Genomic DNA, 14,681 nt, shown 5'->3' with positions numbered 1-14,681 from the left:
AAGTGCACTACTTTACTGCTCCAATTTAATCAGAGGTCAACTTACACAGTCAATTATGAATGAAAATAGATTAGAACAAAATGTATTTAGTATAGCAAACAATTTTAATCAAAATTGCCAGAAGTTCTGCACTGATTCATTCTTATCTATCAAAATTCAATTTAGGACACTTTCACCTGCTCTGTCTTCCAGGTCTAGGCTATGGCAGAGCCATAAAACTTCATGAAACTTCAGTATTTGACTTCATTGAAAATTTTTAAATATGAACTTCTCTTCCAACTAGCACTAAACATAGAGGATTTCAAATGAACTCAAGCATTATTCTTCCGCAGGAAACTGTCTTTTTTTATAGGAATGTTATGAGTTCCAACAGCTCTAACATTCTTCTGAAGAATTAGTGGAGCTAATGACACCAGGTAAATCAAAACATAAAGAGCAGATTAAAAACAGCCTATCAGTGCTTCAGCTTAGATAGTAAGCAGTCAAAATCTACTCCTATGAGTGTTAAGTTACAGCTATAAAAGAAATCCACCCCAGCAAGCAGCATGATATGTTAGTATCATTAAGATAACTTCAAGTTGCGATATGCAACTGGAGGAATTATTTAGAATAATGTGCTGTAAGGCCACAAGAACTACAAAATAAGAATTCTGCTTGCTGTGCCCTGATTTTGTTTTGAGGTCAGACTAATTGAGTATTTTCTAGGATTAGAAAATAAGTTACGATGTTAGCGGTACACAAAAAGTACTTCTAAGCAGCCACCAATTGTCAGTCCATATTTTGGCATTTAAAGGAACTAAGGCAACACTACCATTAAATTATGTAATTGGTCCAGTCTTATTAAATCAGTATTTAAAAAAATCTGTTTCTACCTGCTGTAGAAGACATGACGGCAAAAACAGGCTCTCCTGTAACTCACATAGGTACATTACAGGTAGGATTGTTTTAAGTGGAGAAACAAAGGCTTAACTTAAATGAAGCGGAATTATTAGTCTATTGGACTTGAAGAAACACTAATATCAAAAGCCCACTATCATTAGCCAGAGATGAGTTTGTATTGGCCACTATTGTGAATATAAGTACATACAAATACTTAATGTAGTTACAGTTTTCAGAAGATAATGCATTTGGGTAATGCTGTTCACCATGATTATGGCTATCAGCTTCCACAACATCTCTTCTCTGATCTAAAGAGAAAGCAGAACAGGCTTTTTAACCAAGCACCAGTTAATTGCTGAGAGATGGAAAACTTGTCTTAGTAACTTTAAATGAAATACAAATATTTGATTTTCCTATGAGAATCTTGTATATACAATGCTTCCAACATCTTAGATTCAGGTAATAAATGGGATACTATAAACGGGCAGAATATTCCAATTCAAACTAAGGAGCATGAATGCAATTCAAAACCAGACAAGTATAAGGGATTCTTGAATAATCATTTGTTGATTTCTATTAAAATGTATATATACTATATAGTCTCTTTCTATACACATACCATATATAGATACCCTCTGTAAGATACAGGGTACTGCCACATACATCCTACCACTCTGCTCTGGTAGAAAACTTAAAATGAGTTTATGTATACAGATGGTACCTCTCATTAATTTCTTTGAAAAGTATCCTCTAGTGAAGGGCTCAGAGATGACACCAACTAGACACTAGGAAAATGCCCTTCTGCAATGTAAGTGCTCTGACTACCAAAAAGGCTGAGAAATTTTACTGAAATACAGTCCCAGCACTTCAAGAGGTTAACTTAGGATGGCATCTGCATTTTAATCAGTTATGTGCATCTGTATGATAAAGACTCTCAGTCAGGAACTTTAGCAAGAAAGAGAGAAAGAGCAGCAGAACAGATCAGGCTTTTCAAAGGTCTGTTTTCACACCATCTGAACATTAACTTCTGGGAATTTAGAAAGCAGCTTAAAGTAGATGAAAGTCTTTAACACTTACTTATATTGATTTACCTTAAAGCAATGTTTACTATGTGCACCGAACTGATACTGGATACAATAGGGCAATATAACACACAATAAAAATTACATAATAATGTAACTAGTTTCTAAAGCAAACTGATTACAATTAACTTTAACACTAAGAGCCTATGATTTTTCAGGGAACTTAACCTGATCAAATCAAGAGCTGTTTCAAACTTTTTTTCTTTTACCTAAAGAAAAAAAGAGAAGAATAGTTTGCAATCTAGCTGCCAAATTTCAAAGCTGAAATCAGCCTCCAATGTTGTTATGCTTCTTCAGTGGCTGTCAGAACCCTGGCAGTCCATTCAGTAATTCTAAATAATCCATGAAAGGCAATTAAAAGACACTGGAAAAAAAAGTCTATCACCAGCAACCTTGAAATTCTCTTCACAAGGGCCATCACCTGATACTGAAGTACTGCAAGGGCCTATAAATTGAAAAAGGATGGAAAACCACACCACTATTCATTAGCCAAGAGCAAAAAGAAAAGAAAACAGGCTAAACGTGGCCTCTTTGAAGAGGCTGAAAAGGGCTAGAAATGAAAAGTCCTATACAACCATAAACCTTTGTCATCAGTAGTCTGCAGTTACACAGCTCCTCTGACCACAACAGACTTGGAGCAGTAGAAATAGTTAAGAGTATTTCTAAACATTACTTAGTGAATACAAATGTATGAATTGTCAGCGCTAAGAAAGCTTTAGAAAACTTAAAACAGCTTCAAAGGAAATAAGCTCTTCTGGTAATTTGGCTAAGTTATTAAAAAAATAAGCAAGACCCTTGTAGCTGGTTGGGAATAAGGGGCGTAAATCACAAGTTTTCAGTACCCTTACAAAGACTTCTGGATACAAAACTAGTTATCACTAGACATAGCACTTTTTAACGTAAATAATTTAATCAGGTAGGCTTCATAGTACTGACAGGATAATTTTAGAGTTGCTTTTGAGTTTTTATTTTAATATTTGATACTTTGTCCAGAAGATGAGTTACACAACTAAACCAAACACTTCTCTACAGGAAATCATAGCATGTAATGAATCTAACCTATTTTTTATTAGAAGTCCAAAGTATACAAAGCCTTATTTATCTGGCAGTTCCGTTTGATCATATATCTGCCAAAACTCTGTCACGCACTGACTCCAAGGATTTTAAACAAAGGCAAATGTAGTTTTGGCAAATGTGACACTAGGGTGTTGGGTTTTGTAAACAAACAAAAACCCCACCACACACATAAAATTAAACCACCACCCCACTCACATTACTTAGACAAATTCTTTAAACGTTCACAGTTTTGTACTAGTTTATAGCTTAGATTCCAAAATTTGAGAAGGAACTGAATGGCTGTTCTTGCAGTGTCTCATTTGAGGTGTATATCCAAGGAAGAACAACCTACCACACCTTTGCTTTCAAAACAGTTTCTTGCCAAGCATGCTCAGACACAGGAACAAGTACAGTTAGTATCTATACGTAAGCCTCTCCTCAAACTAGATGGAAACAAAATGAATGCTGCTGAATACATGCACTAGGAGACTTCTTTTTTAAAAATTAGGGTTTTTTTCGCTAGGAATACTAGTACTTTTTCATTTTGATGAGTGCTAGGTTCAACAAGTTTACCAGTGTAACTGCATGTGTCATCCTGACTACTACTACTACTTTCGAAATAAAATTTAATTAAAAAAACCCCAAAAAATCAATTTCAAAAGTTAACACTTTGTCATTTCACATTCAGAAATAAATCTCAAAGTGAAAAATCACATCCAACTAGGAAAAACTCCTATGGCACACAAAGCACACCAAAATGCAAGATTTGCCAGCTGTCTTGCTCAGATATCTTCCACTACAGACTACTGCTTATACAGACATGCCTGCAGATAAACATGAAGTGAGAAGAGGTTTGAGGATGGGAGAGGAAATGCATGTGGCGGAGGAGGAGAACACATTTATTATTGTAGCTTTGAGGCTTCCCCAGTCATCTCTAAGGGACAGAGCATTATATTCACCAACAGGGAATCAAAACTCCACTATGAAGTTTAAAGAAGAACTTTTAATTGCCTGCAAGTGCCATTAGAGACACCAAGCTTCATGATGGAGCAACTTCATATTTCCCTATCATTTTAATAAAAAAACCAACAAAAAAACCAAACAACTCTCATCTTCCACACTAGCATGAGAACCGCCATCTAGACTGCATATTACATCAACATAAACTAGATGCTCTTATAACAGAACACTGACACAAATTTCTAGGGTGAGAAAACACCCCACCTAGCATTCTGAGCTGACTGTGGCATGTTTGCTCAAATTTACAAACAGGTAACACCACAGTACAATAAAATCTAAAATAATTTCTAGCAAAAATAGCACAGGTTTTACGAGTACCCAGATTTCATAACCTCTTAAATGCTGTACTCTAAATAGAGAGATTTCTTGACCTAATTAGCTCTCAGAAACACTGTAACTGCTATTCTTTCTCATACTTTTTTTTTTTCCAGTCTCAAGAACCTGCACCAGGGTCTCAGTTCATGTCAGTTCCCCAATTCTCTCTCATGCTTATCCCTCCATGATGTTTTTTTCCATACTATCCCTAAAACAAATGTGGAGCATTAACACCCTTTTAGAAAGAGGAAGAGTAGCTAAAGATTTGCCTGACAGCTACAGCCTTGTCAAACACTAGCAGTGTTATAACTATGTCATTATAATCTACTCTGCTTGATAAATTCTAGATAAGCATCCTTAAAAACACTACTTGTAGCAGTATACGTAAAGATATACAACTAAGAGAAGTTAGGAGACCCAACACAGGAATTCTGCCACGTAAAGAAAGCCAAGAGAACACAACTATTTAATTCAATCCCACATGGAACAAGAGAGGAGAATGCCCATTAAAAGCAACGTGAGCTTGGCCCTATAAACTACTCACGAGGCACACAAGTCAATTTTCCTGTGCACGGGCTTCCTTCCGTACAGGAACTTAGGAAAATATTAAATAAATATGAAAGTTACACCTAAGAAAATAGTGTCTCTGTAACGTTTGAAACCATGCTGCGTACAGGAGTCCAAAACCAACAAAATTCAGGAGAAGAGAGCGATTCCGCAACGGGCAGGGTGGAGCAGAAGGCGGAACGATGACCTAATAGGTCTTTTCTATCTTTAGTTTCGTGAGGCTCGGTGGACGAGAGGCGCCTGGATCAGGCTTTGCTAGCCCCCCGGCACCCGGGCACGTCCCCCCGGCCGGGCGGGCACAGCACCTACCGGCCTAACGAAGTTCTCCGGACACTCGATGCTTACAACAGGTATCCCAAGGTGACAGCGCTTGCAGACAGGCAAGCTTTAGACAGGACTAAGAAGCGATACGACAGGTCATTTTTTAGCAAGGAGCCATACAAACGGGTCGAGTTGCCTGCTTGCCCTTACCTTGAACACTTTACCGAAAGCACCATCTCCCAGCTCTCCTATAATCTCCCAGAACTCCTCAGGGTTCAAATCCCTCTTGACGTGCTCGTATTGTTTCTTCTTCTTCTCACCACCCAGCTTGAAGATCTTCCGAAAGTTGAAGAAGGACATCTTTGCTCCTGCCGAGGGAGGCCAGGCGCGGGCAGCGAGGGGCGGGCGGCGTCTGGCGGTGCCCCCTCAGCCCGCCGTCACCATCCGGGGCGGGCAAGGGGGGTCCTGCGGGCGCGATCCCCGCGAGGGCCGAGGGCAGTCCTCACGCCGCCTGGGAAGCCGTCGCCACCGGGCGCTGAGAGGAAACAACCCCCCCGGTTCCCCCCGAAGGGGCCGGGCCGTCGACGGCAGCCGCAGCGGTGCTTTCCCGCGGCGGGCTCAGCGGTCCCTGCCTACTCGGCCGGGCCGGTGACCATCGCGTCAGCAACAAGTGCCAGGCTCCCTGCTCGGGACGGAGCCTGAGGAGAAGAGGCGCGGCGAAGGGATCACGACTCCCGCTGGAAAGGGGCGGCGGGCAGAGGGAAGCGGTTACCCCGCCGCCCGCCGAGGGCGCTCCCGCCTCAGAGGATGTAGGGAGAGGAGTGGGCTGCCCCGCTCCGGACTCCCAGCCGGTGCCCTGCCGGAGCGTGCGTTCCTGCGGTTGGCAGAGCGGAGGGAGGCGGCGGTTCCGCGGACCCCCTCGCGGTCTGTCTCCTCTCCCGGTTGCTGCCCGCCCTCTCGGCGAAGCGCGGCCCGGGCAGCACCGTTTCCTGCGGGGCGGGGCCGCGCCGCCTCCTCCTCCGCCGCCGCCACCACCGCCTCCTCCTCGCACCCGCCGCCGAGCGCGTGCGCGCGCCCCGTCACCCCGCCCCTCTTCCAGCGCTCCCGGAACCGCCCCGCGCTCCCGCCGCCGCTGCGCCGCCTCTGGCGCATGCGCACTCGCCGTGTCGACAGCCGCGCTTCTCCCCCCCCACAAACGTTTAGCTCGCCGGCAAAGGTGGCGGGGGAAGAGGCGGGGCTCTGCGCTGCCCACGTGACGCGGCGCCAACCAATAAGAGCGCGCTGAGGGCTCCGGCGGGTAAGTCGGTGCCTGGCTCCAAGATGGAGGAGGGAATCCCCCCCCCCGCCCTCCCTCTTTCCCTCAGGGCTGGGGCGCAGCCTTTGGGGGTGCTGAGCTCCCGTCCGATTGTGTTTGTTCTGGTTTTCTTTGGGGATAGGCTGCCTGTTCGTAGGGGGGCGGGAGACGAAAGTGGCTTCTTCGTTCTCTTGTAACCTTGATGGGAGAGGCTCTGTGCAAAAGGCATCCTTTATCCTCTGCTTAGTTGCTGATGCTGAAGGACACCCTGCTGCTCTCTTATTTGTTCTTAGCTGTCCCGTGTAGGATAGCCCTCCTGTGGCAGAGGGTGGTGGTTCCTAGGTAGGGGGACAGCTTCCTTTCCGGATTGGCAGGGTGCCTCAAGTTCCTCTTTTCAGCACAAGCAGGCTGCTTCTTCCCCCACAGCGCTTCCTTAAGGCCAGGCTGGATGTGGTTCCGCACAACCTCATCTAGTTCAAGATGTCCCTGCTCATTGCAAGGGGTTGGACTAGATGACCTTTGAAGGTCCCTTCCATTCCAAAGTATTGTATGATTCCTGGCTGGCTGTGGAAGCTGAAGGGAGCTTTGTCTGCCAGGAGCGTTTTGTGGGCTGGTGGTGTCTGCTGGAGGGTTTGAGCTTGGGAGTGGTTCTTTGAGGAAGATGTTGGTACAAAAAGGCAATGTTGGAAGACTTTATTTTGTTTGTGGGTTAGTGCTGTTCCTAACCCTGTTGCTTTGTCATAGCAGGGTGTGATGTTCACATGCTGCATGTGTTTAGTATCTTGTGAGATTTAATATCAGACTTGAATTCCCTCATCTCACAACCTTTCCACAAGTGATTCTTTTATCAGCCTGAAGTATGATTGTATTTTAATAGCTGTGTTGTTTATGTGATGCTAAATGATGTAGTATTTCTTCACATGAAAGGAAGAGTTGTTCCCTGTTGCCTGGATAAGGCACAATTAGCGGACATCTTGAAGACAAAGTTTAAGTTGTGATGGGAGGCAGGAAGTTGATCTTGCAGTTATGGCAATGATGTGAGACTTAAGAGAGATCTGACATTGTGACAAACACCCCGTGAAAGTCATGTAATGCTTTATCCTCGTATGAACCTGAGTGCCTGCAGTTGCTGTTAATTTAAACTGCATTATAAGCTTCTAAAGGTCAAGCCTCTGGTGTGTATCATTCCTCACTCCATTTTATTGGCTCGATAGTAATTTGCTGAGTAGGATAGTCCATGTGTAATAAGGAGGTATTGAGATACACCAGTTACAGGGATCATATGGCAACCTCGACAGTCTCCTTGAAAGAAGCATGACTTGAAGGAATAGAAAGTGCTGGGTTGGTCAATTAAGGAATTTCAGCAAAGGAGTAGTCTAATAGTGCAGGTGTTTGTAGTAATGAAAATTAGAAAGGCAGTTGAGAGCGAAGTAAGGGCATAGCAGCACTCTGGAGCTGAACTTTGCATCATGTGTTAATCATGTTGTTTTAGTTGAAGTGTGCTGGGGTAGAAGCCTTTTAAGACTATATTGGTGTTGTATGTTGAGTAATTAATGGTGCTAACAGTATTTGTAGTGTACAGAAACGTGGTGTGCTAGGCACTGTCCTGCCATAGAACAAGGAGATAGCTCCTGGCACAATAAGTTTATGAATCAACAAAAAATGTTGTGTCACGAGTCAATTTCTTTAAGCTGTATAAAGTCAGTTTGAAGGGGAGTACCACTTCATCAGTAGAGAGCCTTTCAAGTACTCTTGCTAACCTGATAGCAGTCGTGATTTGCTGTAGTATCACCATTTGTTGTTCAGAAATGATCTTGGGCTTTGTGGTTCCTTTGTACTGACAGCTTGGCCACAAAATATAAAACTGTTGAGTGTTAAAGCCAAGACCGTTTGCGTGTAACGGTAATACCGAGAAACAACTGCAACCCCAATGAGCTGGTTTTCATCCTCCTCTATGATCTGGCTGGCTGGTTGCACCTATTAATTTCCCAGTTTCATGCAGATCATTTGAATTAATAACAGAAAGTGATTGATAAGGTTTCTCCAGCACCAGCTTTGATGTGGATGTGAAATTACAGTGATAGTTTTAATAATGGTTATAATTTGATTTTTAAATTGAATATTTTGATTTTAACTTGCTTTCTCTTGGATAAAAGAAGTGTGTTGTGACTGATTTTTATCTGTTTATTTGGAATGACTAATTGATAGAGGATGGTCAAAAAAGGAATCCAAAGCCATAGCATGAAATCCTTGTACCTAGGCAGGATTAGTTTTTCTTTAGCCTCAGGGATAATGCCATAGGGCAGCAAGTGTGTGTGTATACCAGAGTTTATAATAATAACTGGAAATAAATGCAGAACTAGAAGAAAATTCCTTGAGCTATATGTGAGCAAATGTAGTTGAGCTTGCTGCCTTAATAAGGCTGGCAGTTATGGGATACCAGGGCCCAGTTCTTTCTCAGCTCTATTGATAAATGAGTGGTTCACATGAAGCATCTATATAATGTATCAGTTTGCTTTGAGTATGTGTGTGATAAAACAGGTTCACTCAGAGCAGAACAGGGACAGGAGTGTTGTCTTACCAATGACTAAGTGTTAGTAGGTACTTACAGGTGTGTTGCTTTAAACTTTTATAAAGATAGTCTTCCTCTCCTAGAGAGCTGTTAATTCATATAATGTTGAAAAGATAAGATGAAAGGCTGCACAAGAAAGGAGCAATCAATCTAGCAATAAAGTTTTGCTTTTAACTTTTATTTTCTTTAACAAGCAATTTAAGATAAAAACTGTATATCTGAAAAGGAAAACAGTGGCTTAGTCTCAATTTTTCTCTTATTCTTTCACTCTAGAGTTACAGCTTGCCACTCAATCCTAAAAATAAACTCTGTAAATGAAGGTTAAGTGCTAGTAGCAAATCCTTCCCCATTTGCATTGGCTTCCTGGTATGGAGGAGGCTGTATGAAGCCTGGTTGTTTCTGTGTGTGGTGGCTTTGTTGGGGAAGGGTGGTGAGAGAGTTGTTTGGTTTTTTGTTTGTTTTTTGTTTTTCCCAGGTTGCCTGAGTTTTTAGCAACTGTACATGTTTCCAGATGGTAAGGATTAAAAGGTAAAAGTGAGTAATAAGTATATGAAAATTTCTCCTTCAGGAATTTCATGCGATGCTGCTCAAAAATTCAACGCTTCCTTAAAATGTCAGAGTAAAGATGTTAAAGAACTATATTGGTTGTGCATCAAATACACTGGGCTTAAAATAGCTGTAACTCTTCACTGCAGTCTTTTTCATCTCTTTGAGATTTACAAGTCTCCTTTATACTTGCTGCTGCTTAATATCACCATCCTTTCCCATTGACTTCATTGCTTACACTTGCTACTGTTCCTAACTCCCTCTGTAAGTTCTGTTTCATTTAAACTGCTCTGCTTCAGTTTCTCTTCATTGAAAATAAACACTTGCTTCAGAGATTTAATTTGAAATGTCTTCACAGCATACATTCCTCTTTCACTGCAGTCCTAAAGCTTGTCTTCAGTTCTGTCAATATTTAATGGTATATTTTTATGTTGTCTTGACTTCCTGTCCACCCACGCTTTCACTGATCTCCTCCAATCTTCTTTCTGATGTTTGAGTTCATTGAACCGCTCTAAGGTCACAGGTGGTTTGTTCATGGTTAAATCTGAAGCATAATTCTTGTTTCATCCATCTTAATCTGTCTGTCACCTTTGGCATTCAACACTGTCCATTCTGTTTTCTTTACTTGATGTATGTGGTGTTTTCACTGATATTTTCCAACTATATGGTGGTGTTTTTCCATAGATTCTATCATTTCTACTCTGTTCTGTTCCCAAAGTTTATGCTTTATGCTGTATAGGACTCATTTAAGTTCCGAGTCCACTGTATCCTCTAGATCCTCCTATTTAACCCACTACCTTTCTTTTTAACCTCCTTTTTTCATTCCTAGTTTTTCGCCAAGACCTTGTGTGTCCAGCCTCTATATCTGAAGTTATTCCCAAAAGCTGCCTTGCTTCCTTCTGAATCTGACTCCTTTTTCCTTGGAGTTTGGGATTTTGTGGAATTAAGTTCTGATACTTCTTCACCTTGTACCACCATAGCGTTACTAACTTTCCTCAGTCCTTCACGCTTTATGAGAAACTTTTGGTGACTCTCCCATACCTGACCATTTTCTCCCTTCTTCCATTCATCTTCAGTCATTTTCCCTTTCCCACTGTTTCTGAATGTGTTGCCCTCTCATAGGAGCACCTCAGTTCACTGTTTTTTTAAATACATGATGTTTAAGGTCTCTTTCAATCTTGTATGTTCACCTTAAAGATATTCCTTTTCTTCCCACTATGACATTTCCATCTTCTTTGTGTACATTTTAACTTTCTGTCTGTTTTCTGTCACCCTTCTACACCTCCTGACTTCTGTGTCCTAATGCTCTAATAAACGGTGGTAAGTGTGGAGGAGCTAGGAGTATCATTAGCTAATAACCCATGGTTATGACAAGATGAAGAAAGAAATACAAGAGAGATCTAAAAAAATCTTTTTATTTCTTTATGATGTAAGAGAACAGCCTAAAAGGCTGCATATTTCCCTTCAAGGAGCATCATAGAATCAACTAGGTTGGAAAAGACCTTTAAGATCATCAAGTCCAACCGTCACTCCAGGACTGCATTGAGCCATGTTACCCATTTATCAGAAGCCTTGAGAGGGGAGACAGTATTGTATACAGGACTCTTAAAGCTCTTCTATTAAATGTGCAGTTGATAGATCTGTAGCTTATTATTATGTATTCCAGTTCTGCATATGAAATTTAAAGCTGTCCTCATAAAGGAACAAGAACGACTCAGTTTTGTACTCGGTATTTTATGAGCCGTTCTGATATGAGTAACAGGAATAATTCAGTCATATATAACACAAACAGGAAAAAAATAATCCAAAGGTTAGATGCTCTAGAGCTTCCCCATATCTCACTAGCCAGAGTCAATGCTCAGGATCCTATCAATAACCTGGAAACTACATGACATGACTTTGTTTTCCCTTTTTTTTTTTTTTTTCTTTCTTTAATGCATTACAGCAGGACCAGTTAATCTAAGAATTGCCATAGAAACGTGGTATTTAGAAGCTTCAGCATATAAGGGTATTACTTGATGTTTGCAGTAAAAAAAAATTGAGTGTTAAAATGGTTAGGAATAAGAGTGATCTAATTTTGGCTTCAGAGAAATCTGTGTGTTTGTTCTAAATTGGCCTAACAGTTGCAGTAGTGAGTGGGGAAAGGTCTTCAGAGATCTTCAGAGGTCAAGTCACCCTTTCCCATTTTAGATATTTATCTTTATCACACAGTATTTAACTGTGTGAGGTGAGTTGTCCTGGAAACATGTGATGGGGGTGGTTCTTCCTACCTCTGGGGATACCACTGCCAGCAGAGCTCTTGGAGTGCAGTTCTGATATCAGGCAATGCCTCTGGGAATGCTGTCAGAGCAAATATAAAAGTAACCAAATTGCTTGACCATTTCCAAGTAAACCAATGCTGTTTGATTGTAAAACTTCTGAAATCAAGTGTCAGAAGAAAAAGCAGTGATATAAATATAGAAATCTTGAATATGGATCATATATTTCAACAAATAGTACCAGAATATTTCTTGGAAATATATTGGGTCAAAGGCATTCAAGCTTTAACATGTTAACTTCATTAAAGTTATTGCAAAAAAGAAGTATGTCTGTCTTGCTGCCTGTAGCTGATCTGCAAGAAAACCACCTTCAAGAGTGATATTCAGAAACAGTTATATATAATTGGAAGGGTAAGTTGTGGTTTTATACTTAATTGAGTGAGAAACAAATCTCAGATTTAATGGAAAGTGTCAACAACTTGAAACTTAGCTGATTCTCTTCATTTGTTAACTGACTAATGCAATTAACAACTTTGGGTCCTCTTTCATTATAACATTTTACAAGAAGGCTGGACACTTTGGTTTATATTTACCTGAAAAACTCTTTTCATAGGAATTTTTGGGTAATATTAAAATACTGACTTGCATTGGTGGACAGCTGCATCCAGTAGTTAGACTTATTCATATGTGGTTTTCTGAAAGACTGTTATTAAGATGTGGACAAAAAGAGTTTTTATTAGACTATCCAGAGTATTGATTTCTTTTGAAATAATATACAATTGAAATACTCCTTCTCTTAGCTATATTTCTGTATTCTTTCTATTTTAATCATTTGAGATTATACTTCATTTAAAGCAAAATCTATTTGCTCAAAACTGTACATGAACAAAAGGCAAAGAATTTGCAACTTGCAGAGCCCCCTCCATCTGATGGATATTAGAAGATTTAGTCGAGTCACATGAAAGCATGTATTACAAATGCTTCACCATGTTTGCCTTTCCTCCAGATGGTAATTAGACCTTTTCCTCTTGCATAGCAGTCACGAGCTGATTTGCTCTTTTTGTTTGTGGCTTTCAAATTTGCATTAGTTCACATAGCAGCTAGGATTAGAAGTTTATTAAGGGATAAAGATAGCTTTGCGTCTCAGTATTGCTTTCAGTCAATATTGGCACAAAAAACGTCTGAACAAAACCCCCACATGTATTGCTGCTTTCTTTCAGCAAATCCTGACTTTCTTCCCCTGTTTCCCAGGAACTTTTTTTTTCCAGAATAGACATTGTGTTCTCTTGTGATCCTGATCAGCTCTGGAATCTTGGGACTAAATAACTTGTTCTGTAATGTGAAAAGGAGTTATTTTTAAATCTGGTTTTTATTATGGCTGGCCAGCCAGCTGGCCAACCCAATCCTGGTTATGTGGTAAGCATAAGCAGGAAGTTTATTATGACTTCTACAACTATGATTAAAAATATACCATACAGTAAAGTAGGTAACATTTCACACACACTATAAAAAAAAAACCACAATTTGACAAAGTGATAGCACTGAAAACTACTGATTGTTTAGCAATATCCCAGAGACATTGCAGTGGGATAGTATTGGAGACATGTCTGGTAGCAAAAAGGGGATGTGAGATACCAACTGTTTATTAATGCAAAGCTAGACTTGAAAATATAAACTGTTTTTGCTGAGAAAACAGCTTAGTTTTTTATTAACAAATGTTATTTTTATACTACAACCATGTTTAAAATAGTTTCTGTATGTGTAATGTTCTGTTTTTTACCTACATTTTTATAAACTATTGCATAATTCTCACTTTTGAGGCAAAACAAATAGTTTAGTATGTGTTGTAAAGTAGAATTTGGCTTTATGGAGAATCTCTTCTTGGTACGGCAGGAATGTGTGGAGCCATAATAATGTGTCAGTTGTTAAGGCAAACAACAGCTACTGTGTATTCAACAATAGTATAGCAAACTTTGGGCACTAGGACTTGCTTATGAGAAAACAGAGTATTGTGATGTGATGCACTTCTTGTCTCAAGTGCCCTGGAATCTTTATGTTTTTTGACAGAAGGGACATTTAACCTCATATCTAATCCACAATATTATATTTTGTAACCATAAAATATTTATGGACCATGTGATATTTATGGATTATGCCAAAAAAGCCCATTCCATAAGAAGACTGAATTTTCTGTAGCAGAAAATAAAGTTACCTATAGGAAAAATAAATTCCTGTGGCTTCTGGCTGAGCTATAATATATTGTTCTGGATGTGGTGAGGCACTGGAATGGGATGCCCAAGGAAGTTGTGAATGCTTCGTCCCTGGCAGTGTTCAAGGCCAGGTTGGACAGTCCTGGGTGACATGGTTTAGTGTGTGGTGTTCCTGCCCATGGCAGAGGGGTTGGAACTAGGTGATTTTAAGCACCTTTCCAACCCTGACTATTCTATGATTCTATGCAGTGTACAGGAGTGACTTGCTTTCAGAAGCATGAGGTAGGGAGTAGCATCTATTCAGATGCAACTAAGGAGACATTTAAGTCTGTTTATAAAAGGTTGTTCGTGTTTTTTTACATAGCAAGAAGTCGAAAATAGCAGTGACTTTATCGTGTTAGCTGTGACAGTGATTCATGTAGGGAATGTAAGAAATTGCAGCCACAGTCACTGGTGAAGTATTTGCTTTCAATCATCTTAATAGTGTTATGTCCATTTGGTGCATTCCTACCGGATTCAGAAGAAGTTTTTAAAGGTGGGTAAAAATCATCACTAGCAAAGAAGTCTGTAGCCCTCTTTGCTCTGTAGGGAGGAAAGCTATTAAGATACTCTTGTTGTAGA

The 14,681-nt window shown here is 40.4% G+C and overlaps 2 protein-coding genes across 4 annotated transcripts in view; one reads left to right on the top strand and one right to left on the bottom strand.

The window, feature by feature from the left end:
- SLK (STE20 like kinase) overlaps positions 1-6,247 on the bottom strand; it is a 51,164-nt gene extending 44,917 nt beyond the window's left edge. For all 3 annotated transcript variants that reach the window (XM_030487113.1, XM_030487115.1, XM_030487114.1), the window contains exon 1: positions 5,391-6,247. In XM_030487113.1, coding sequence (XP_030342973.1) covers positions 5,391-5,540 — 150 coding nt within the window. In that variant the 5' untranslated portion in view covers positions 5,541-6,247. The remainder of the gene's footprint in view (positions 1-5,390) is intronic.
- Positions 6,248-6,400: 153 nt separating this feature from the next.
- The window catches only part of STN1 (STN1 subunit of CST complex), a 48,289-nt gene continuing 40,008 nt past the window's right edge, over positions 6,401-14,681 (top strand). Inside the window, exon 1 of the mRNA XM_030488364.1 lies at positions 6,401-6,477. The gene's annotated coding sequence lies outside the window, so the exon portion shown is untranslated. The remainder of the gene's footprint in view (positions 6,478-14,681) is intronic.

The sequence above is a fragment of the Strigops habroptila genome, chromosome 5 (assembly GCF_004027225.2).
Source record: "Strigops habroptila isolate Jane chromosome 5, bStrHab1.2.pri, whole genome shotgun sequence".
In the NCBI taxonomy this organism is placed as follows: Eukaryota; Metazoa; Chordata; class Aves; order Psittaciformes; family Psittacidae; genus Strigops; species Strigops habroptila.
The sequence above is the reverse complement of the archived record's forward strand: the minus strand, read 5'-3'. Positions and strand labels throughout refer to the sequence as shown.